The sequence below is a fragment of the Calypte anna genome, chromosome 17 (genome assembly GCF_003957555.1).
Source record: "Calypte anna isolate BGI_N300 chromosome 17, bCalAnn1_v1.p, whole genome shotgun sequence".
In the NCBI taxonomy this organism is placed as follows: domain Eukaryota; kingdom Metazoa; phylum Chordata; class Aves; order Apodiformes; family Trochilidae; genus Calypte; species Calypte anna.
In genome coordinates this window covers 2,355,875-2,380,639 of record NC_044262.1, presented here as the reverse complement: position 1 = coordinate 2,380,639, position 24,765 = coordinate 2,355,875, and the positions used below count along the sequence as shown (strand labels likewise).

General features: G+C 42.9%; 1 protein-coding gene across 1 annotated transcript in view; it reads right to left on the bottom strand.

Moving 5' to 3' along the window:
• The window catches only part of PAPPA (pappalysin 1), a 174,176-nt gene that overhangs the window by 102,656 nt on the left and 46,755 nt on the right, over positions 1 to 24,765 (bottom strand). The window contains 5 exon segments of the mRNA XM_008499328.2: positions 1 to 135; positions 5,382 to 5,503; positions 11,801 to 11,993; positions 14,498 to 14,791; positions 18,978 to 19,123. Of these exon segments, the coding sequence (XP_008497550.2) occupies positions 1 to 135; positions 5,382 to 5,503; positions 11,801 to 11,993; positions 14,498 to 14,791; positions 18,978 to 19,123 (890 nt within the window).

Sequence of the window (24,765 nt, the reverse complement as noted above, 5' to 3'; positions counted from 1 at the left end):
GATAGCGGAATTCCAGCTGCAGGTAGCAGCCCTGAGGCTCAGGACAGGCTGGGGGCACTGTGTGTTGGTTGACTGCTGAGTTGGGGCTCCATGTTCTGACACTGGATTTACAGGGCTGCTCAACATCAGGATGGCCTGGAAACAAAGGAGGAAGAAAAGACAAGGCATAAAAGAAGGTAGAGGACATGGGTTGTCATTGTCACCAGTGCTGAAAGACTAATTGGTGGAAGCAAAGTACCAGGTACTTCACCCAATAAACAGAGTCACTTTGCATTCAGTTTACCTCTGTGCTCCAGCTTACTCCCCTGCTTGTCATTTTAAAAAAAAAGAGAACCTTTTTTTCTTTTCTTTGATAAAGAAAAGTGCTTTTGCTTGTTCCAAGAAGCTGTTGCACCATGCTGTTGACTCCTCCTCTGTCATGTACAAGCTAAGCTAACACATGGTGTAAGACTCCTTTCTCTGGAGGCACATGGAGCACAGGTCTGAGCTGTCTCTTTGCACTCATTGTAAGAAACAACAGGCACTTGTGTTTCTACGTTTCTCACTGTTGGCTGTGTTTAACTACATGGGAGGTATTACTAAAAACTAATGAAAGCCACAATGCTTGCTGGTTTCCCAAATACTATGGTAACACTCCAGTTTGGCACAGAGGCATGGACTGCAAGATCCAGAGAGGTCAGATGGGTGGAACAGTTGATAACAGAACCCAGTGAAAGCTATAAATTCCCTCTTCCTTCCCAAATAATCACACAAAAAGGGAGCAGACAGGACATGGAGAAGGCAAAATACAGAAAAGGAGAAAGGGAAAAGATAAAGAAAGGCAACAAGAGGAAAGAAATGGAGAAGACAGAGGTAAAAAAAAAAAAACATAAAAAGAGAGAGAAAGCACAGCTGTTTGCATCCAAGGAAGAAAGCAAGATAAAGCACTGGGCAAACATGAACAAACAGGACATCACTGCTAATTCAAAGAGAAAAGGGCAATGTGTGAAGGTTATTCTTATTGTCTGTGATCCAATGAAGTGTTAGAAATGTGCCTCTTTTGTCAAGGATAAACAGCACAGGGAATTCTCCTGTCCATACCAAGTGAACCCAGATGCAGAATAGATTTCCTGGTATCTCAGGCAGTGCTCCCCACGATCCCACATGACTGTCCTGCAGATGCACAGCTTTTAGCACTTCTCCCTCACCAGCACAGACCCCAGAGCTCTCCTCTCCTCCTCCCATGCCACAGAGCAGCAGGAGTGCCACCAACCCCAGCATCTGGAGAGATCACACCAGTGAGAGATTTTGAAGAAAGACAGAGTTCCAATTCACATGTTCAGTTGGTTTGGGTTTTTTTTTCCCCCTGGCAAGCTTGCAAGGACTGTGTATAGAATCATTTGGAGTAGCAAGTACCCCGTTCAACTCACGTTACCTGACAGCAGTCACTGCTGGGCCCACCAGGGACTTTCTCACAGTGAGCTCCTGGCTGCAGCCCTAAGAAGATGGTTTTTAACTCCAGTATCTCAGAAGGTTTTGGAAAGATATGTAAAGCTTATCACTGCCATCTCACAGATAGGAACATGGAGGTGATTAACAGCTCACAGACTTGGATGTTTTCAAAGTGGTCTCCACCTGGGTTCCAGCTCAAGGCCTCTGTAAGATGTGAACAGTGAATAAACCTACATGTCTTGGTAGAGCAGGGCATGATCCCCAGAGTTAGGTGGGCTGAAGTCAGCATCCAGGGATTTTAATGCAGAGCATTACCCAAAATGGGAGCTTGATGGTAGTCATCCATAGACTAAAGACCTTAATGAAGTTGAGATAAAGAGTAGTTTTCTTAAATATTGTCAGACACTTAGATCTGAGTACAAAATACTCATTTAATTGTGGAAGAGGATGGGAACTTTATTCTATGGCATTCTAGGTTTCTAGAGAATGGTAAGTAATATGCAAATAACAAATATTTGCATTTTTTAAATAATGGTATAGTAGCCATATTGCCCCTGTGCATTCAGGTTCTAAAATCCTTAAGGTTATGAGATCATCAGCAAGATCAGGCATAGAACAGCACCTCATCCAACATCATGACTTGCCTGGCACAAACCAACTGTGAATCCGATGTTTGTGGGGAGAAGCCAAATCCCTTCACCAGTTAGAGAGGAAGAATGGTATATGTTTGGAGGGAGGCTTCCCCAAAACATCAGCTGCTGCCTGGTGTGTTAAGTGAAGTGGTTGGGATAAATGTCCCTCCCTTGACCCATCACATGGGCAGAAACTTGAGACACCAGCTGGGGTCAGCAGCTTCTCGGTGTGTGACCACTGTCACAACTTGCTGAATTTTTTACATGTTCAAGACAACGGGACCATTGCAGTGAGACTCGAAGGTCCAGCTATGACAATTCCACTTGAAAACACAGAACTAATCACTCATGAGTGAAATACTGGCCACTGGGAAAGACAGGGCACTAGAGCAAACTAAGGCATTAATATTTTTTTAAATTGTATTCTCACACTTCTTCCAGTCAATAGAGAGCCAGGCAGTAGGAATTGACTGGTATCTGCATATATTGCATGGTAAGCAAAGGTACTTATTTGGGTTTGAGCCAAAATCACCTTTCATATATATAAAAAAACCCATCAACCAAGTTGTAGAGGTGCTGTGAGGTTTGCTGGTGAGAATCCCAGGTAGGTCAGAGCTTCCGTGCTCTACAGTGAAGGCAAAGAGTAAATCAAACCAAGCTGATCTTCATCCAGTGCCTTCCCACAGCTCCTGCCAAGCAGCAAAGGGCTTCTCATGCAAGGGGAACAAGTGGCTGGGAAAGAACCACAAACTATCTCATCCCAGTTGGACTCCACAAAGCTTGTATGCTGGCAGGGCATGAGGAAGGGCCCAGTCCCTGTTACGTTATCACCCCCAAGATGTCAGGAAACCAAAACCAGACAAACCAGGTTCAGAGCCACTTCAGAGACATGGGAGAAACGTGGATTTCTGGTAAGAAGCTGGATGAGTAGTACTATGAAACATTTTCCATGAGTGTGATCTCAGATTTTAAAATTAGTTCATTTTGGTTCCATTTGCACCTCTTCTGTATCCACTTTCCATGACCATTCAAGCAGTGGAGATTTACACACATGAACACTTGCAGAATTTCAATTTGAGCTTACATGCTTGAGTACTCACAGAGAGACAATCAAAGAAGCCAAACAATGATCTAACTGTGCTATTTGTAACTCTGACCAAGTGCAAATAAGCAGAGATCCTGAATCTCAGGAAGGGTGGTAGCGATGACAGAAAGTTACAGAGCAACAAACACCATACATGTGGTATGTTTCCTACCCTAAAGTGGGGACAACTTATTACATAGTTCAAGGATAGGTATCCCAAATTTTCTTTCCAGAGGAAATGGCACAACAGCAATTGAATGAGACAGATAAGGATCAGACTGCACCCTTCAGAGTTAAGAACATGCAGGCACACACTGTAAGAAGAGGAAATTAAATGCAAAACGCAGCTGAGTAATAAATCTTTGAGTAGTTTAGTTTCTCTAGGAATGATGCTGCTGGCAAGACGTGTGAGATCTAGACATTTTCAAATCAGAGCTCATTGGAGAAAATGTTGATGGAACTGTGTATCTCAATGGAATATGCAGTTCTTCCAAAATAAAAACACTTTGCAAAACTGGGTTTATTTGGCCACAGTTTTATTCTGGAAGAGAAAATGGGAAGAAAGTTCTAACAATACTGGAACATCATGTTTTGGTATTTTTGGAAGAAGTAATTTCATTTTGCATTTTGAAACACTTTTCGTTTTCATATTAGAAGTAGCTTTCGCCCTAGATTAGATTTGCCCTAAATAGAGATATTTTCAAATGTCATAATTTAACCCAAGTTCATGAAAGAGGAATTATATGAGCTAAACAAAACATTTTGGCCAGCCTCAAGAACTTATTGTTTTTAATTTTCCTTCATGGAGAATTAAAAAAGTTTCAGGTTTTGTTCCAAACAAAACCAGGTTTCGAAGCCTTGTAATCCTTGGCTAAGTGGAAATTCCACCTTTCACCCCACACTACTACTGCAAGCAATCCAAATTTCGCTAATCCTGTTTACTTGCTAATCCAGTCACACTCACAGCCAGAATTCTGCTTCCCAGGATGGAACTCTGGAACATCAACCACCCACGGGCAGGTTGCAGTCTGTTGTGTGCCTGGCAAACTCTGCCCTTGGATGGCCAAACTGGGGGGGTCAGTTGAATCACAACAAGGGTTGGACTAGATGATCTCTGAGGTCCCTTCCAACCCGGCTAATTCTATGATTCTATGATTCTAACCTCTGCTGGGTCCCCACCCTGGGAGATGCTTGTGCAGGGCAGAAGACACTTTCCCACACACCTTGTCTCATCACACAGTTGGGGACACAGCTGACCTTAAAAGCTGAGAGGGCTCTTGGGTGCTAGCACACGTATCACCATATGATCTTACAAATAATTCTTCTGGTCCAATAACTCCCATGTACTCTAACTGCAGGACAGGGAAGCCCATAATATTAGAAGGAGTTTGTATAGTGAGTTTGTAACATCCAGGGATGGGTCTTTTGAGTTCACTGAGCCCACTTGTGCATTGACAGTGAAATCTGGGCCCAGAGTGTGCTGCTCCTGAAGGAACAGATTGTGACCAACAGATAGAAATAATATCCTGCTCTTTCCAAACCATAACTTGTGATTACTGAGCTCTGTCTGGTATAATCTCAAATATTCTCTGACACATCTACCTAGTCACATAATGGAAGGTACTAATATGGAGTGGTTAATGATGGAGATCTAATGGCATTGTATGACCAGCTCTGCAGAACATTCTCCCTACCACATGCTCCAAGAGAAGCAGTAAGAATGACACACAAAACACCCTGAATTAGACAGGGCTTGACATAGTCACCTGAATTAATGCTGTAGAGTACTTGCCAAAAGGACCATCTCCACTCCATGAAGCCTGCCTGACTGTGCAGCCTGCTACTGTCCAATGCAAATAAATAGGCCCAAATAATAACATGCAATTCTTCACTTTCAGAGCTGGAGTAGAAGTAGTAATCAGCTCCCCTGGGGAATTCATCTGGCAGATGTGAATGGTCAGCATTTCTTGGCACTCAGCTGCTTTCTGAAATTCAGGTTCAGCTCCCAGAACTCATTTAATTCATGGGCAGGGTCAGGACATAGGGGTCAGCACACAGGTATTCCAGGCAGTGGCATTACTTTGGGGCACAGTGCATCCATCTCTCCTCTAGTTTTCTTACAGACAGGCATAAACAATTCCTCTCTTCCAGATTTTCCCAATTGCTTTGTGGCTTTTCCTTTCTTCTGGCCCAACTTCTCCCCTGCCACATCTTTGCCCCATCTCTGAACTCACCTTCTGCTTCCCGTGGGCTCCAGTGCCCGGAGGGATCACAGGGCATCGGGGAAGAGGCGCTGAAGGCGTATTGCACCAGGACTCTTCCTTCCACACACAGATCACATGCTGATCCCACTTCTCTAGGAGGCCAGGAAAACAGGAAAACACACCAACTTAGTAACAGATGAATGAGCTGCTTATTCAACTAGACGAAAAGCAATAAGACTCAGAATTCAGTTCCACTTAACCCTCTTTTCTCAAGGTGCTGACAGGAGTGTTTTCTGAGGCTGACCCTCTGTAGGTTTGGGCTAAAATCTGGGTAGACAGCATCTGTGAGAAGCCACCCAACAAAACCTGACAGCACCCTGTGAAATCACACAAATCAATCTCTTTTTCTATTTGCCCCCTTCACTGCACTAAAGCTGGATCAAACCTTGTCACAAAAAATAGGTCTTGCTTAGTAGTCAGAGCAGAGATACCAGCCACAGGTGATTTGGGATCTGTGTCTGCTCCCACCATGGATTTATTGCAGAAACTTGTAGTGTCTTCAGGATTGTGAAGGCCTTAAGCTCACTGGTGATTGGAGGAGGTAAAGTCACAGAAATTAGACAGAGCTGGTCTGCAAAGAAAGGCTTTGCTATGTATGCATGGGCCTGCTTTTGGAGGTGTATGGCCACAGCCCAAATCATTACAAGCCTAGAAAAGAGGTGGGTTGTGAAACACTTTTCCTAAATACTTTTTTATAAATACTTTTTCATAAATACTTTTGCTAACACATGATCAGGGTTTAAGCTGATGTGAACTGGTGTAACTCTAATGTCTTTTATAATGTTAGGATGATTTATATCAGCTGAGGATGCAGCTAGCACAGTTCAGCCTTACATTCCTTCTGGTGGCAAAATTAGAAATCGTGTATGACCCACAAGATGTGGTTACTCATCCCAGTAAGTGGCTTATTAGTCCAAATTCATTGTTCTACTATAAGGAATACTACCCACTAAAATAAAAAGAAAAAAAAGAAGAAAAAAAATTACTAAATGCATCTAGGAAAGAAGTTTTAAGCAAAACTTTTGTGTGTAGTACCTGGTGCACTCTCTGAACTACCTAAGTAAGTGAAGTAAGTGTGGAATGAGTCACCAACATTACTGGTGACTCAACTGGATGATGGCCATTGGCCAATTATTGGCCACCAATAATCCAATGGTGGCCACACAAATTTTAACCATCTCCCATTGCACAATTTATTTCAGCACTGCTTTGTTAAGGGCACTGTGATCCTCAGGAAGAAGTTATTTTGGTTCCTCAGTGAGGACACTGGGACTGTACTTTTACCCTCACAGCCCTCCCAGGCCTCGTGACCTCCTTTTCCTTTGGTGTTACGGATGCCACACGCTCAGCTGCTTCCCAGCTTAGCATCTCCTGCTTGTTGACAGGTATCTATTTGAAAGTCAACTTTCTGTTGGCTTAATTAGGTGGAAGCAGGGATTGTCAACAGGGGGGAACTGGAATGGAATCAGTGGTAAAACTGGTATCCATTTCAGTATGGCCCACAGCCACCCCTACGCAGAGACAGTGAATGATTGAACTTGCAGACAGTGCAGAAGGGGATGCACCTGCTGAAGACCTCTGAAGAATAAAATGTGGCAATGGGGTAGAACACAGAAGAGAGAGGCAAAGGTGGCCTCCTCTTTCCTGGATGATCTGTAGTGCTGGTAGTGAATAAATCTGGACAAGTTGCAAATAACTTCTCCCTCTGTCTCACTTCACCCACCTGCACTATTGGTACAACATTGCCTGCCTCTCTGATTTCTCCACTGCCTAATAAGCAGTGGGGTAAGTGTCTAAATCTGATATATTAAAAAAAAAAAAACAAAAAAAAAACAAAAACAGAATAAAAGGTACTGAGAAATCAAAATGTAGAATTATTATTGTGCAGTTGTTTTTCAGACACATCCACCAAAAGTCAGGCTAGAAGTCCCTGTAATAATAATCTTTCAGATTCTCTACAAAGAGACTTCTGCACTAGCGCTTGGTCCTGGATGAGGAGAGGGCTTTGAAAGCCAAGTTTCCACAATTAGAACTGCTTTTTACTCAAATTAGCAGCTATACAATTTCATCACAGGCTGCCATGGTGGAAAAAAACTGTAGGCTTATGGGCAAACATTTCCTTTTACCAGCAAGGACTTGGAGGTAAGAGAAATCACAAGGAGCATCATGTGGGAAAGACTATGAGCAAACTTTCTCTTTTTACTTTTCCAGTCTGGGAGCCAAATTCTACCCTGATGTAACTCCACTGACTGAGGGGAATTGCACAGGGGATGACTCCTGGGGTAACGTTTTTGGTCTGGAGACTCTTGGACACAAATCCTACAAACAACCATGAATGTCAAAACTAATTATGGAACTGCGTTTAAAGGCTTATGAAAAGCTAAGCCAGCTCCTTACACCTTATGCAGCCACTGACATTGAGACAAAATGAATGTAAATTGGTTCAAAACAGTATTAATTAGGAATGATAGCATATCTGACACCTTCTACACTGGGGCACATGATGCCCCAAAGTGCAGGGTAATGGAAAATCTAGACTTCACTGTTTTCTACTAAGCCAAGTACTGGGAAAATTCCAGCTTATGAAGTTCAGAGCACAGAAGGAATTCATTCCTACAGCATGATATTTCAGAAGTGGATTCAAAATCTAAAGATTACTGCTGAAAAACGCTCAGTTCTCTTCTGGGCCAGCACCAGTTCAATGGGCAAGTCAACACTAGTAAACCCTCTGTTTTCTTTCAGTTAAAAAGTACCTGTTCTTAGACTAATTTATCTCCTTACTTGAAATTCAGAATTAGTGCTCTCCCCTCCAAGGCACTGAAACTTTGCAGCAAGGTATAAGCAAGTGATTATCAAGCCCAGCCATCTAGATCTGGGACACCATCCTGACCAAAATACTTGCTTGCTAAGAATGAGATAGTATCAGATTCATGGAAATTAATGTAGTCACCTCAATGAAAACTCAGAAGAGCAGATGCATTCCAAGTTTTCTGTCCAAGCAGAATTTGCAGCAGAGCCCTATCACAATAACTGTTTACATCCTGCCTGTGCATATCAAACAGGAGGCACATGAATGGATGCTTAGCGACAGCAGATGAATGCATCTCATAGATGCAACCAGGAAATGAACAGAGTTTTCTTTTTGTCCCTTGTTTTCACTTGTTTTGTTGGCTCTATTATTATTTTATTATTACATATGATGCAACATTTTTCATGTGTTTTTTCTTTTCTTTTTTTTTAATGGGAGGACAGGGAAGGGGGAGCATTCCAATCCCTTGTGTAGTAGCAACAAGAAGAAATGCTGGTTCTTGATATATGTGATTATTAGAGATGTTTAGAAGCTCAACTAGCTGCCAGGAATTTAGGGTCAAACACACAATGGTAAATTTATGTGCAGGTAAATGACTCTTTAGAGCAATTAAACAGCCATCAATTGAATACACTAAACAGGTAAAGGAGGGTCAGCCAGAAGGAAGCTTTTAGTCCTGTGCACAGCTCATGTAGTTACTCTTACCAAGTTGTGAGGACACAGGAAAGCCAACCCCAAATTTACAAGAACTATGAGCACAACTCTCTGTCCCCAGATCCACATAATTAATAATGTAATTCCTACAACCTAGCTCTTAAGTGAAAAGCACCTAGTAATGTGCCATCTGTGCCAAACACCTAAACAAAGAGAAGGTTTACACTTCCATGGTCCATCTCCCTTCAGCTGCAGACCTGTCAGGACCTCAGCCCATGGATACAACCAGCTTAGCATCACACTTTTGAAAACCAGGCTGAGATTTCCCTTCCTGGCCTCCAATAAGCAGAGGCCACTGCCTAGGCACAGCTCCAGAGAATAAGAGGGACAGTGAGTTACACTGAATGTGCTTATGGCAGCACTGTAATTTGGATCAGAAGTGACCTTTGGAAGTGAAACTCTTCATCTTCTCACTTTCAGCACTTGGAGCAGTCCTAGAGCATGGAAGCTGGACCCAGTTTTATCTGGAACCACTGTGGAGAGGAGACCCAGGACCACACCTGATGTGCTCCAACTGCTGATGTTATGGAGCCAGGCTAGAGCCAGGCTGGAAAACCCCCCAGAACTCCTCCCACATTATGTCAGATCTTCATTAACAACCGTTTTCTGATAGAGATCTACTTATATTGGGCCACAATACTCACTAATGTATCCAGAGCCATTCATCCTCTTAAAGCCCTTTTCCACTGTCAAAACAGCACGGAAGGGGCCTCCGTGCATTCGAAACCAGGCCCAAGGCACTCAGCAGTTGAGTATCAGTCTTCTGGTTTTTTTCCATGAATAGTCCCATTGAAATGAATGAGTTTATTCATTCAAGTGAGGCAAGCAAAATTTGGCCCGTGGTGTGCACTTTGTGTAAAAATATCTGCAAAGATTTACAGTATTCCCACACACAGATAAGATTATCCTTGGCCAATTTTGCCTCCTACTTGTCTTGCACAGTGACCCAGTTTTAGAAATTGATACAGGCGTGGGTCTCCCTGAGCAGTGCTGGGCACATCAGTGCTCAGAGTGCAGCACGTGAGCTGCTCCAGCATTAGTCACTATCACACTACTACCGTCCTTGCTTGATTATGATATCAGAAATCTGGGCATGCTTTAGGCAGGATCATTTCTGTATTTCAGTGGCATTTTGAAATGGTCACGTCAGCATTTCTCTATTTGTTAGCATTGGGAATCCTATTTTAGCAAATAATTGGACTCAAAATTATTTGAAGCTGTCTCTTTAAATCTTTTCAGTCACACTGTGCACACAGATCTGAAAACCCAAAGGAGGGCTTTTTTCCCTTGAAATTCACTATTTATTTAACATATGATAACTTTGTTATGAAATTTTAGATTTATCAGGCTATCAACTGCATGTTATTTAAGAAGCAGCTAACTAGGGGTTATTAAGAACATATTGATTGAGTTATAAGAAATATGTAATAAAGACATATTTGGTTACATATCAATTAACTCTGCATCAATATGTTTTAAGAAGCAGATGGTATTTATTTAATACACAATAAGTGTCTTCTGAAATCTAAATTCAATTGGAGAAATTTAATTTCCCTAAAAACGATTATGGACTAAAAAATTCTGAATTAATTTTCAGATCTTCACGTAAGCCCTTTCCACAGGTAGGGAATAAAAGGATTGAGTTGCAAAGCTGCAATTAAAGCAACACTTTTCAGAGCATAAGACCTCTCTTTATAAGCTCCTAATATGACTTCATTGCCCTCCTTTTACTAATCTGCAATAAAGGTGGAAAACCTCATCTGAGCAGAAAGTGGCAGCTCTCTGCCTCTGCAGGGAAAGTGTGAGCTGGCTACTGAAATGGCCATGGTGTCCTAGCAGTGCTGGAAGGAATTTCATCCCTGATGGAGGCAGTGGCTTTCAAGGTGCTCTCACTGAGCAAAGCAGCAGTGCTGAGGCAGCTCTTTGGGTGCTAATTTGCTTGTAAATTTGACCTCCTGTGATATGTACTCAGTCCTGAAGGACAGGCAAAGTTTGTTCACTGTGAAATAATAAAACAAAAAGTAGAGAAGAAATGCAACCAGGGAAGGGGAGTTAACAGCAATGCAAGAAGGTCAGACATTTAGGAAGTTCTCTGCCAGGATTCCCAAAGCTCCTGTGCCTCATCCAAGTGCTATGTTCGAGTAATTAAATGAACCACTCAGTTGCTCAGGTCATCCTGGGCTAGAGTTGCCCTGGCTACGAACTGCAAAATGGTACAGATCTTGTTGTATTCACATTTCTATTGGTACCACAGAGCTGCATGCCTATCAGACAGACCCACACACATACTCTGACCTCCATGCTCAGCTCAGGGTGCAGCAAGATGTCACTTGCATGACACTCAGGGTCCTAAACCCCTGACTCAGCCTGTCTCAGCTCCCAGCATCTGTCCCTCTCTCTGGCCCTGTCACCTCTGTGCCTCCTGCCCACCTCTGCTGCCCATCAGCTCTGTGCTGTCACAGGAGCAGAAACAATCTTCACCTTGTCCTTGCACAAGAGAGGTGCAAGAGGAGGAGGCTGAACATGCCAGCAGACCCAAGGCCCACAGGTATTTGTGAGGAGCAGTAACAGCAGGAATCAGAGAGCCAGAATCATTGAAAACTCCTCCCATAACATATGGAAAAAGCTTTGCCCTTTACGTGGCAAATCAATGGCCCTCAGCTGAGTGCTACAGGCTGAGAAAGGAAGAGCAGAAAACAGATCAATAACCTCCTCAGTGTGAACCAGTTTAGGAAAGAGTCTTCACCCAGACTGAGCACAGCACCCAATAAATCTGTGCTCCTGGGGTGGGGCCCTGGGCCCCCTTCTCCTGTTCCTCCCCTTCCCATTCAGTTCAGTGCATGAGTACAGAGCAGTGTTTGATCACCTTTCAAAGAAGTGCCCATCAATGGGTGGAAACCACTCCAGGGTGACAGAGGTGGAGGTCCGAGCCACTATCTGGGGGGCAATGGCAATAGGAGCTGGTTTCTTCACAGGTTGCCAGCTCTGATAGACGAGGTCCAAGTAGCAGTGCATCCTGGCCACCTGGTTGGGTGTGAAGGAGTCGGTGCAGTCATCATCTGAAATTAAAGAAGTCACATCAGCCATGTGGGAAGAGAAGGTGGGAGCAAGTAGAGAATTACAGCCTGGCAAATGGCAGCAAAGGGCAGGATGGTTTCTTGGAGCCTTCAAAAGTCAATGGCCTGTGAACAAATCAGTGTAGTCATCACTTGTGAAGGCAGGTGAAAGGAAACAAAACTTTAAAAGAAAAAAAAATCAATAAATGTTCTCTCCCTCTGGTCTGAGATACATATGAAGCACCTAGAGATCATACCTAGGTGAGACAGAGACATGTGGAGGTGAAGAAATGGAATTCAGCACCTTCTAGTCAGAACTGGGGCTACCAGTCAACCTCTGGGCTTAAAAGATTTTCATGCCTAAAATAATACCTCTAAGAGAGGTTGAAAGGGCAAGGGACAGAGAGTGTTGGGATAAAGCATAGGCTAAGATTCATGCAAACTGTGTGCAACAGACTTTGACAGATTTATTAGCTCAAGAGAACAGAAAAAACTGATTTTTAAAAAGTTCAGAAATTTTCTAATGAAAAAGTAAAAAAATTCTCAAATATTAATTAAAAAAACATTACAAACACTGATTAAAATTTATAATTCAATAGTGCAGTAAAATACCTTGATTTCTATTATAAACCTCCCTTACTACCATTATGATTCCAACCCCTCCTGAGCCCCTCATAAACATTTTTGACATTTCAGATTTCTTTTTCATTCAAAATGGAAAAATCCTTTTGCTGGATCATTTCCCATAAAACACACAACTAGTGCTCTTTGAACACCACACAGCTTTGCAACTCCAGTGTCCCAGAAAAGCAGATAAATATTTCTCTATTGTGCAGATCACAGAAAGAATAAATACATTGTACAAAGTCACCCAGAGGAGCTGTGATGAAGAACTTACTGCTACCACTTTAACCATTTTTCTGGTACTACTCCCATCAGATGAAAAGCTCCAAAAAACACAGTGTTTCTTCTCATGTGCCTGCAGAGTTCTCAGCCCAGCAAAGCTCAGTCCTAGATGGGACCTGTGCAAGCTGCCACAGCACAAACAACAATGACAATTTTGCACAGGTCAAATATTACACATTCCTGGGAAGATGCAGGTCACCAAAGGCTTTTGGGAGAGTCCCACGTGTACATGAAAGTTGGCTGTTCAGTAGTGCAAGAGCATTACTAGATGCTCTGATGTCTGTGGAACTCAAGAGGAGGAATAAAAATATGAATTTGTTCTAATGAGAAGTGTGAATTTGCTGGCTAAATGAAACCCTTACTGCATCTTCACTGAGCTGCAAGCAAAAGGACACAGCTCCAGTTGGGATCCTGCTCAGATTACAGCCCCAGGTGCATCCTACCACAGTAAGAAAACACCAGTTTGTGTTATCCTGTGTCTCTCCTAATCCAAATGAGCAGCAAACCTCCTCTCATCAAACACACACTGCAGATAGACAGACACCACCAGGGTGAAAATATCTGCATACACACAGGAATTTGCAAAAAGCTGCTTTAATATGACATCTCTGGATTTCCTCAATGGTTATCAATGGTCTGCCCCTAAGCATGTTGTAAAAGCCATAAATACTCTTCCCAGAAGCCCAGAAGGAGACAAAGGCCCTTAACAGCCATCATAAAGGAACAATAAAATACATGCAGGACAAAGGAGTGAGACTGTGACACAGGAGCAAGATGACCTGCATCCTGTCTGCTCAAACATCAGCACAGGCTGTGTTCTGGGGGAGGAGAAGGGAAAAAGGTATTTCACCTGCTCATTCAATTTGAAGAAAGGTTCATGATCCTCAGATGAAGTAATGATTAGAGAAATTCAAGAGACTTTGCTGGGATGCTTATTCCAAGAGAATTCAGAGGCAGAATTCCTTGCTGGTTTCATGAAGAGTCATCTAAAAGGCCAACTTATCTTTTTATTTGGGAACACCATGGCTATTTGAACTTGTAAAAACAATTTACAAGTCCAGCTCCTCACACATCTTGATCTTCTAGACATAACTTGTTATTTTCAGGAAAAAAATTACCCTTTCAGTTCGTGCTTTGCTACAGAGTTGGGGGTAACTGGACAGATGGATGCTTGACAGACAAACACAATATGATCCAAGCCCAATCCAACCTGGCCCTGAACATTTACAGGGATGAGGAACCCACACCTTCTCTGAGCAACCTGGGCCAGGGTCTCTTCCACCCTCACAGTGAAGAATTTCCTCCTAATGTCTAACCTAAATCTCCCCTCTGCCAGTTGAAAGCCATCACCCCTTGTCCTATCACTACATGCCCTAGTAAAAAGTCCCTCCCTAGCTTTCTTACAGGGCCCTTCAGGTTCTGGGAAGGATGCCTGAGGCTGTCAAGTTTGACCCCTCATTGAGTCTGGTCCTGGAGCAAAGGACACACAGGTCAGCATAAAGCTCCACATGAAATGGACTTTAGAACCCACAGGTAACACTGCTTCTCTTTTGTCCCACCCAACTACAGACACCAGGAGCAAAGCAAGGAAACTGATGTACCTGCATAGCTCATGAAGTTACTGAATGGTGTGTTTAGGAAGCTGTGAAAACCACACGTGTCATTGCCAGGTCCTGGATCTCCACACAGCTTGTGCTTAGGAGCAGGATTGGTGTCACTGCAGAGGTCCCCAGTCTCAAAGGAGGGCTCAGTTTCCATGCACGGGTCGCTGCAGGAGAGGATCTCAGAGATTCCCCGGAAGACGTGGTAGAGCCCCAGGCTGTGCCCAATCTCATGGATCATGGTGTGTGTGTGGCCAGGGATACCATAGAAGGAAGGATTCAGCACAATGCCACCTGCAAGGGAAAAAACAAAGAGCTTCACTTGCCTTGTCTTCCTCAGAGCAGTAAGAAAAGGGAAAGGAAAACAATCCTAAGGGCAGATCCACCAGCAGCTGATCAAATCCTCTACAGCACAGTCTGCTTTTTGTACCATTTCCTGCTCAGAGAAATTGCACAGCAAGGGTTAATGTCACCCACAATCTGGGGCTCTGAGGATAAGGAATCATGGGACAAAGTCCAACACCCTAACCCAAAATCAGTGACAATAGGTCTTTCCACTGAATATGGTCAGTCTGGGTGGTGTGTTAAGTCAAGGAAGACTACTACGTGCCTTTACCCCATACTCTGCAATTTCAAATCATTTTGCCTACTTAAATAGAATGATACTGCTCAGATAAGTGTAAGTGATGCATTTGATACCAAGAGACAAACAAAACACACCTGGAGCACTCTCTATATTATTCCACAGTGGAAAGATACCATAGAAGCCATTTATCTTCTGAAACACCCTAAAAATTGGAGTAGGTTGCACCAATAGTTGCAAATTAACAGCTGAGCAAAGAAGACCAGAATATAGCCAAGGCTGGAACAGCTTTTGTGGGGTGTGCTCTGATCACACAGACAGCTTTGATGTAACTGTCAGAAACAGACTCTGCTCATGCACTCAGAGGAGCTGAGTGTGATCAGAGCTGCACAGTCCACTAATGAATATGCATAAGTCAAACGTGTCATAAAAAATGAAATCCTGGAATGTGGTAATAGATGGTTGCTAAACGTGCACAAAGAAAACAAATAGGGTTTTTTTGTTGTTGTTTTTGTATGTATTATGTGTAGATAAACAACTAGTAAATTAGTGAGGATATGCAGTGTATTGAATTCATAATAAGAATTGTAGTTTTAGTTTGGCTAGATGCACCTTTGGATTTATGATGTGCTTCACGTATTCTTTATTTAGCTTGTTGACCTCAACTCTTCCAAGCCTTTTATTTAAAACCGTTTGTGTATATTGCTTACCATGAGAACAGGAGAGTGCTATGTAGAAGCTATAGTGGGAAAATAAATCTTGGTACACTAATAATTTAGAGACAACGAGGAAAGAAAAAGTTTTGGCAGGAGGAACTTTATCATTGACTGTAGCACAGGAAAGATGAGATCACCAGGTTCTGAGACATCATAGGCTCTTCTTTCTCATCTGCCTGGAGACTTGGTTACAATAATCATGGAATGAAAAGAAAATAAGACTGAGAAGATCTTAAGAAGTTATCTAATTCCTCTCTCATGCACCATAGGAACAATTAGGACTATACCAACCCTTTACACGTATCGCTCTAATGCCTCTTTACAACCCCTGATGTCATGACTGCCCCAGCAATCAATGTCAGCACTCAGTATCCTTATGGCTGCAAGGATTTCACTCACATCTAATCTGAATTGATTTTTTGGCAGTTGAAGTTCATGACTTCAAGTCCTACCTCACTTGGATAAGAAGAACAGAAGATTCTCCTCCCCTTTCGTCAGCTTTTATGAGATTATCATCATCCCCACTTCTTTCAGTCTGCATAGCTGTAATCGATTCCTCCTCTCCCTGTAGCTCAGTCCTTTTGCTAGACCCCCCTGACTGTTGTTCTGCTTTGTTTCTTTCCCAGTTGTTTCACATTTTCCTTCAAGTCCACACATGATACAATGGTCCAGCTGAAACGTTATTGATGCTGGAGGGGAAGGACCACTTCAGATGGATGAATGCACTCATAGTGACAGAGACTTTCCCTTTGTGCATGCACGTGTGGAGAGGAGTCAAGTGGGCATGTACAAACACACATATAGGACTAAAATGGAAGTGAAAAATTAAATACAGACACAAAAGGGTAAATGTAATCAGTGACACTGCAGCATCATACTTATTACTCCATATGCAGTGTCTGCAAATCCTTTTCAAAGCACTGAACTGGTCCTTACACCAGTTCTCCACAAGCCCAATTGGTTCTGTTGGACAGTTGGACAACAGTCCTGAGACAGCTGGAGAGGGAGATTTTATTTTTGCCTTTGTAGAAAATTTATATTTTTCACAGCTGTCAAGAATCTAAATCAATTGCAGTTTTACAGAAAAGATAAACTCCCTCATCCAGGCGATCTCTATCCAAGCCTTTAGATCTGCACCACGGGACATATTTCATATTTTTTATTAAGTACATATTTGATTTACAGAAGAGAGTGAAAAAGATTAAAGATGAATTCTTAGAGACCAAGCACAGGTCTGGGAGAGCTATTGTGACAGGAAATTATTTATTTATTACTTTTTTTTTTCCACTGCAAGTCAACTTTAAACAGTTGGTAATGTCTTTTTTCTCGTGAGATTTTTTTTTTTTCTTTTTTGGTCAATAAATTCTGTCAATACACTGTAGGAGCTGAATTTAAATTATTATGCTCAGCCACAATGTTGACAATTAGCTTAACAAAGTGACAGTAGAAGTCATCAGGGCTTCGGGCAAGCCCCAGCCCTCTTGCAGAAGTTTCTTCATGACACTCTGGAGCTCTCTCCTTGTTCTCTGTTTCCTCCCATGGCAACACCATGGGAAGATGTGGAAGTACTCATTTCAAGAAGGACTGGCTACATTGCAGCTCTAGTTCACCCCAGCAGTGGCATTAGGGCTAATGTTTCCCACCAGTGACCCACACTGTTGAACAATCAGGAGCAAACAGAGTTACTACAGGGCTGGTTCAGGAGTGGGGCCGTGGTATTACAAAGTGATGGAAACAACAGCAGAGTGGGCTCTGGCCAAGGAGGGGGTTAATCTCTCTCTTTGTTTTTGCCAGATGTCGCCATGAGGAATGCTTGCTGGCAGGCACTCCCAGCATCTTCTGGTTTGGGTGCTCCCAGCAGCAACCCATGGAGATGGAGCTGGAGACAAGTCAAAGTGGAAGTGTCTTCACTTCCAGCCTGGCTCAGCAGGAGACTGGATGTGTGTCAGTGCTGGGCCTTGGGAAGGGAAGTTTGCTCACACTTCTTCCAGCACAGCTGCAGAGCTGGATGTCATAATAAAACATTTACTAACTGAAGTAGGGCAGCCAGCTCCAACTCTTTGGTCTGTCCATGGAGCTTCTCTCAGCTAAGAAGACAAGTGACTATAAAGAGCTGTTACCTTCTAGGTTTTGAGTACTGCATTTCTGAACATGGAAAAACCACCCTGACTGATGGATCAGGCTGTAGTTCAGCATTTTAAATAAATTATACAGGGTATGCTTTAGAGCAAACACTGTATTTGCTCTCCTTAGCTGGGCATTATATATTTACCACATCTTTTTTGCTTTGGTCAGTGTGGGGGTAGGTAACTATCTGAAACAGCCTGAACTTGGCTGAAAGCAGATTTCACTTGTAGCCTTGGAAGATCTGGACAGGCTAGAGAAAACTTGCAAGATCTGGAAAACTTGCAAGAATCTCTGTTCTGACAAGATGACCAGAACAGGTTTGCAGCCCCAGGGAGGTTTGTGCAGTTAAGAGACACACAGACTCCCTTGGTGCCTCTGAGCCTTTTGGGTTTACTTTGACATTTTGCAAGGAGCACAGGTCTGGTGGCACTGCAGGTATCAGGGAAATGAGTCATTTGGGAGGTTGCACAGCTTTGTCTGGGATCCCTGGGTACAGGGCACTACTCAGAAACTTAGTTATGAAACACACAGGGCAATCTGCAGGGTGGTGAACTCTTTCCAGTCCCACTCACATCAACATTGGAAATACAATCTCTCAGCAGTTTGCTCTTTTGCAAATTGCTAGAGAAAAATAGCAACAAATTTTAACAAAAGTCTGAAAAGAAAATTAATTGAACACTTACTAAGTAATGAAATAAGGATCAGAACGTAACAGGCTAAGGTTAAAAATTCACCTCTGTCTAGCATTCTCCTACCTATTCCCCCCCCAAGTCTTCTTTACAAAGTGGAGTGAATGCCCTGTAAAGTAGCTTCACTTAAAAGGTGAAATACTTTCAGCTTGACATCATCCACAAATACCATAATATGCTTTGGGTTTATAACCTAATATTTTCCTGGTTGTGAGCCAGTATCTGGGAAATCATGAAATGCTTTTTTTCCCCTGACTATATATTAGAGGAATGATAAGAAATCAGAATGGAGCTTAACACATATTTGTCTTTCTTTCTTAGTGACTCAAAGGAATGTTTTACAGAGAAACATCTTTATCACTCACCTAGATGCATCAAAGCTTCCTTATCCCAGGGCCAAGTTGCCACTCCAGCCAGCTCTTCCTCAGAGGAATTGGCAAAGAAGATGTTGAGGTGTGTGGATCCATCCAATTTGAGTATGTTCTTCAGTTCATTGACATCCAAGTATGCCCTGTAGAAAAAGAAAAGCTTTTTTTTGTTTCTCTTTTTCTTTTTTTTTTTTTAAGGTAATACAAAAAGCAACAAAGTATAGAAGAAGTGCTGCAACCCAGGCAAAAATCTTGTAATGTCCTATGTATTAATTACCTGAAATATTTTAATAACCCACTCCCAAACCTCAATTGCTTTGCGTTCATATAGTGAATCTCATTTGAGCATGTCAGCCCATCGATTAAATAAGGCCACAAAAGCCAAGGTAAAAACATAAAGCTTCCCACATTCCTAAGATAAGTGTAGGAATCTATTTATTGTCAATGGAATTAACTGTGTGCTATGGTGAGTAAATCTTTTTTCATCAGCAGTTACCTTGCAGATTTCCTCTAAGCTGTTTATCATTGTTACCTCTAATTTTCCTTCACAAAACCAAATTTCACATCTTCAGATTGGCTCAAGAATTAGCACCAGCTCATAAAGGTACTCCTTTAGTTCCAGTGGTAGTCCCTTGTATATGGTTGAAGTCTGACACAGGATGGGTGTTTGGAATGCTATTTTTATTTGCTTTGCTATTTTCAGCAAAGTTAGGCCAGGAGATCTCCCTGCAAGAGATCTCCACAGCAGTGGTACCATAACACAAGATAAATTCCTGAAGGATACTTAAGTTGCCCCTCCAATATGAGCAGCATTTCTTCTTAGCTACTGGGATGTCTGGAGGTTATGGTGCAATCTGCTTGCAGGCAAGAAAAGTCAAGGCCTTAGCTTGATGGTCATGGGAACTACCTCTAGCACTCCTGTTCAGAAGCAGACTTGGTTAACCCTGGAGTACAGGAGGAGCTACTTGCTGAAGCATGGACCATGGTGCCACGCTGGTTCCACTAGCACCATGATGCTCTAACTCAAAGTAAAGCTAGAAAATGGGAACCACAAGAGTAAATCCATTGCTTCTCTGTCTCCTGCTTCCCTTGCCTTTTGATGTTAAGTGCTGTGCCAACACAACCTAAATCCAGGACGAGTGACACTGTCACTGGTCAGGTGAAAACAATGGAAAGGGATCACACCAAGTCAAGGTTGTAAGGAAAGGACACTATGACAGTCTTGAGCGGGTTGATTTCTGCTTCCTAAAGTCCCCCTATTCCTATGTACATGGGTGTGCAGAGGGCTCACACAACTCTCACAAACCAGAAGCCCTGAGATGCAGTAAGAAGGGTTCCCTCCATACTTTGCAAGGCTTTCATTCCCAGGAGGGCGAAGAAAAAATAGGGGAGTTGGCTCAGCACCGAGATCTTTCTGTCCTTCCCTGGAGGACTCCCCAGTGGAAAACACATTCATATTTCCACAATAGCTTCCCCTGCCACTTGCTGAAGTCATTGCCCCCAAAATAGTTCATGGCTGGGTGTCCCCAGGCCCTCGCTGACTCATGGAGGAATATGTGCTCTTTGGGGACACCAGTGGAAGGATATGTTTCCATCCCATATAGTGTTTATCTTCTGATGGATGTGGATGACATCCTGAAGCAAAGGTCAGCACTGTGACCCTTTACACATTTCTCATCTCTCCGCTGTTCCCAACACATCTATGGAAAATACACAGACCTTCCCCTTGGCTTCTTAAGCTTCTTCTGCATGCATCTGCACAGCATTCTGAGGCTATGCATAATCTAATTCACAAACCTTCTTGAGCCCAAACATGGGCTCATACTTACACATGTCCACAAGCAAAAGTTTGATATTATAAATATATATATATATTATATATGAGAACCAATGTGCATTTCCAAATGAACATGTAAGGGCATTGGGTGAATGTGTAACATAGGATGGGTGCATGTGAAGGAGATGATGTGTATTTCTTCATGTCAGGCAACATCAGTAAAAACAGTGAGAGAAAGTGTTAGAGAAAACGTTGGAGTGACATAGTCCACGCAAGAGAGACAAAAGGACAGAAACAGAAGCATTGTGTACCTCTGAGTAGAAAAATGTTTGTGTTTTGTATTGCAGTGGGAAGGAAAGGTCCAATGTCTGTGTTTAGACTGCTGTTGACTCTGGATGCAAATGCTTTATGGCCCATCCAAATCCCTGTAGGAGTAACTATAATCACACACTTCTATTATGGTTTCAAATAATCTAAACTTCTATTTCTTCATTCTCAGATGTTGCTTTGCTTATTTTTTACACAGTCCAGTCCCCCTTGATACCCTCAGCTCATGGCCATAATCACTGCCTCCCTTGCATCCAGGCTACGTGCTTCAAGATATTGGGCTGTTTTGTACACAGATTATTACTGCAGACAACATTAAACTAATTGGCCAGTGATGTCAGATGAGCCTGAATTCAGATTTTAGGTAAATCCGCTGAACTTAGTCAATTGGACTCAGCTTTAGAGTATTTCTCTGACCACCCATTCCCTGATGGCCAACCAAAGCCTGTAAAGGAGCAGAATACATTCACATGGTGTAAGAGCAGAGGATTTTTAGCAACAAGTCCACACAGGAGGAGGTGTAACCAGCTCGTGTTCAGATGAGTGTAAATGCAAAGCACTTTACAAAAGCCGTCAGCAACCCCCAGCACACAAACATCCATGAGCACTCAGCCCAGGTAAAGCCCTGGTAAGTGCGTGAACATGTGCCTGCGTGTGCATGCATGAGCAGAGGTGTGAGTGTGCAAGCAAGGGCTTGGATTGTGTACACATGAAGGCAGCCAAGAGTTTGTATGCAAAGGAACCAGTGCGTGTGTGTAAGAGATAAAAACACAAGCTGGAATTCCATCCTCTCCTTCCCCCCCATGTTTCTAATAACCTCCCATCCCTATCCATCATCGCCACATTCCTACACTCAAGAAGGCATAAATTAACTACTTTTGTAGTTCATGTCCAACTACATAGCTGCAGGCAGCAGACCCAACAGTTACCAGGTCAGTAGAGTTTTCAGTTGTGTTGGACTGGGCTGACTCCCTCCTGCTGCAGCGGCTGCTTTGTTATCAGCCCAGACTATCTGACCCAACACAATCTGTGAGTGTTGCTTACACTTCTCAAGGTTATGTGGGTCCCCTGATAGAGGACATAATGTCTGTCACATGGGCTCGTGCCAAAGAGAGCCAAAGAGCCCAGCCTTTCCAGCACTGCCAAACTCGCATTTCAAAGACATGAGTGCAGTGTTGGAAAGGGATCAAAGCCTTTCCAGCTGTCATTAGAATATTTCCTTTATGCATCTCTCCATGAGTGCCAACAACATACTTCATAAAATTCACTGGCTTGAGATGGTACCTTCAATATAAACCTGAATGGGGGAACTGTCACGGCAAGTCTATGTGGAAAACAAAACAAAACCCAAAGCACAACAAAACATGTGTAATTCCTGTAATGGAAAAAACATATGATGCTGTGAGTGTGCCATGCTCAAGAAAGACTAATGAGCCTATTAGTGAATCATAAAAGGTCTCCTTTGCTGGAATCTTTTTTAGAGGTAGAAATTCTATGGGCTATTTAAGGCCATTTGGGACACCAAATCGTATCAGGCAATGTGTGCATTCCCACCTAGAGCTTTCCATCAACTTATTTGTCTAATGAACAATTTCAGTTTACTGTTTTCCTCTGCTGCAGGGTAAGCAGCCCTCTGAAACTGCACCACACAACAGCTCACTCTTAGCCAGTAAGCCCCAAGTCTCCAGTACAGTGCTCCAGTCTAATTGAGGCTTTAGCTGACCCAAACAGCATCTCATGACCACCCTGCCCATCATGCAGCCTGCCCCATCGCTCACACAAGCCATTATCCCCATCTCATCTTTCAAGCCTGTCCCTGCCCATTTGGGCCAAAGCTTTGCTGCTGTAGGACTCATCTCCAGGCAGAGATGTCCTGAAGCAGCCACCCCACCAGTCTGGGGGACACTGCCTGGAGCTCCCTTCTGCTGGCTCTCAACTTCAAAACCAAGCCCAGCCACAAATCTGTGTCACTTTAGCTACAAACATGTTTGACAATGGCTTTTAAACTCAGTTGGTATCAGGTCTAACTGTATTAAATCTGGCCTTGGTGACTCGAGTTGAGCAGTTTTGTAACTGGGTTGGAAACCCTTCCCCATTTTCTTACAGGTCAGAGAATTGTTTTCCCTTATTTTCCTAACATGGTTTGGGTGCTGTCGTTTGCACTGGTGGTTGTCTTTGCAAGCAACAGGAAGCCTTCCAACCCTTATTGTTAGATGTTTTCTATTGTTTGCTCTGAGTTATTCTCCACTTGACTTTGTGTTTTTTGTTTTTTTTTTCTTCAAAGACAAGTGTCACTTTACAGCAAGAAAACAAACAGAGTACTTAAGGGATTATTTGCAAGACTCCACCCAAACAAAGAATAGGAACTTTGCTATCTGCTTACTGTGGAGTGTGGTCTCCGACTGCCTGATGAGTTTGTTAACAGTAAAAGACACTGCATTTCACCATTAAAACAAAACAAAACAAAAAAACCCAAAAAAAACCAAACAAAAAAACAAACCGCACAAAAGAAAGCAAAAAAACACAAACAAACACAACCAACAAAAAAAACACAAACAAATAAAACCCCAACACCAAACAATAAAAACCCCCACAAACCCAAAACACCAGAATCTTTTAAACTAGGAAGTCAGCTTCACAAAGTCTCCATTTTATCTCTTAACATACAAAGTCCCAGCCTTTACCCAGCAGGCTCAGCATATGGCAGGACAAAGTAATTCTGCTGGAATCATAGGAACTGAATACATCACTCTCCTTTCCAAAACTCCTTGTTTCTGCTTTTGGTGCTCTCCACAGAGCTGTCAGCCCAGCTGAAACCACGGTACACAGTGTAGGAGACACAGAGAAAGCCTTTCTGAATTGCCCTGGCAGATCCAGGTGTGGTTTCCAATGTGGTGGGGCTGATGCATCCCAGTGCTGTTCCCTCGGTCCCTCCAGCTCTCATCTGGGCCCCAGGGTGGACATGAACTCATCAGAGCTGCAAACACTACAGCAGTGGGTGTGTGGACATGTGTGGACAATGTCTGTCCCATTAGTTCAAGCAAAATGGGGGAAGAGGGGGCAAGGTTTTAGGGTGCAGTGTCTACCTAGAGATTTCCAGTATCTGCAGTGAATAGCAAGGATAGTTTTGAGATAAATTATATTCTTCCTGAAGATAATGGCAAGGGTGGTGACTTGAACAGCACTGAAAGCTGACCTCAAAATGGGGCCATTTGGCAGATGTGCACAATTGTAATTTAGCTTTTCCCTCTGATTTCTCAGTCTGGGGTGGTTAGACATGGAACTCTCGTTTTGGAGATGCAGTGTGGATGCCCATGTGTGAGCTGCCTTTCACCTTCTGTCATAAACTCACAGAAAACCAAGTCTGCAAAGGATTTCAAGAGACCATCTCTGCTAAAGCATGGCCATCTCTATTGTATCACACCAAGCAAATTTTTTTTCTAGCTCACACTACACATGACAAGGACTCTGCCACTGCCCCAGCAACCTACAAACCTACAGCCCAAGTTTCAATACTTTAATGTTTGGATGTTCTTCTGAAGGTCTGTATTTTCTGCTGCAAACAATGCACATGACTATTTCTGCCATTCCCCACAGATAGGGAGGTGAGATGATTCCCTTCTGCTTTACCAAACCTAGAACTTATTGAAAGCTTATTTGAAAGTGTAATGTATCCCCTAT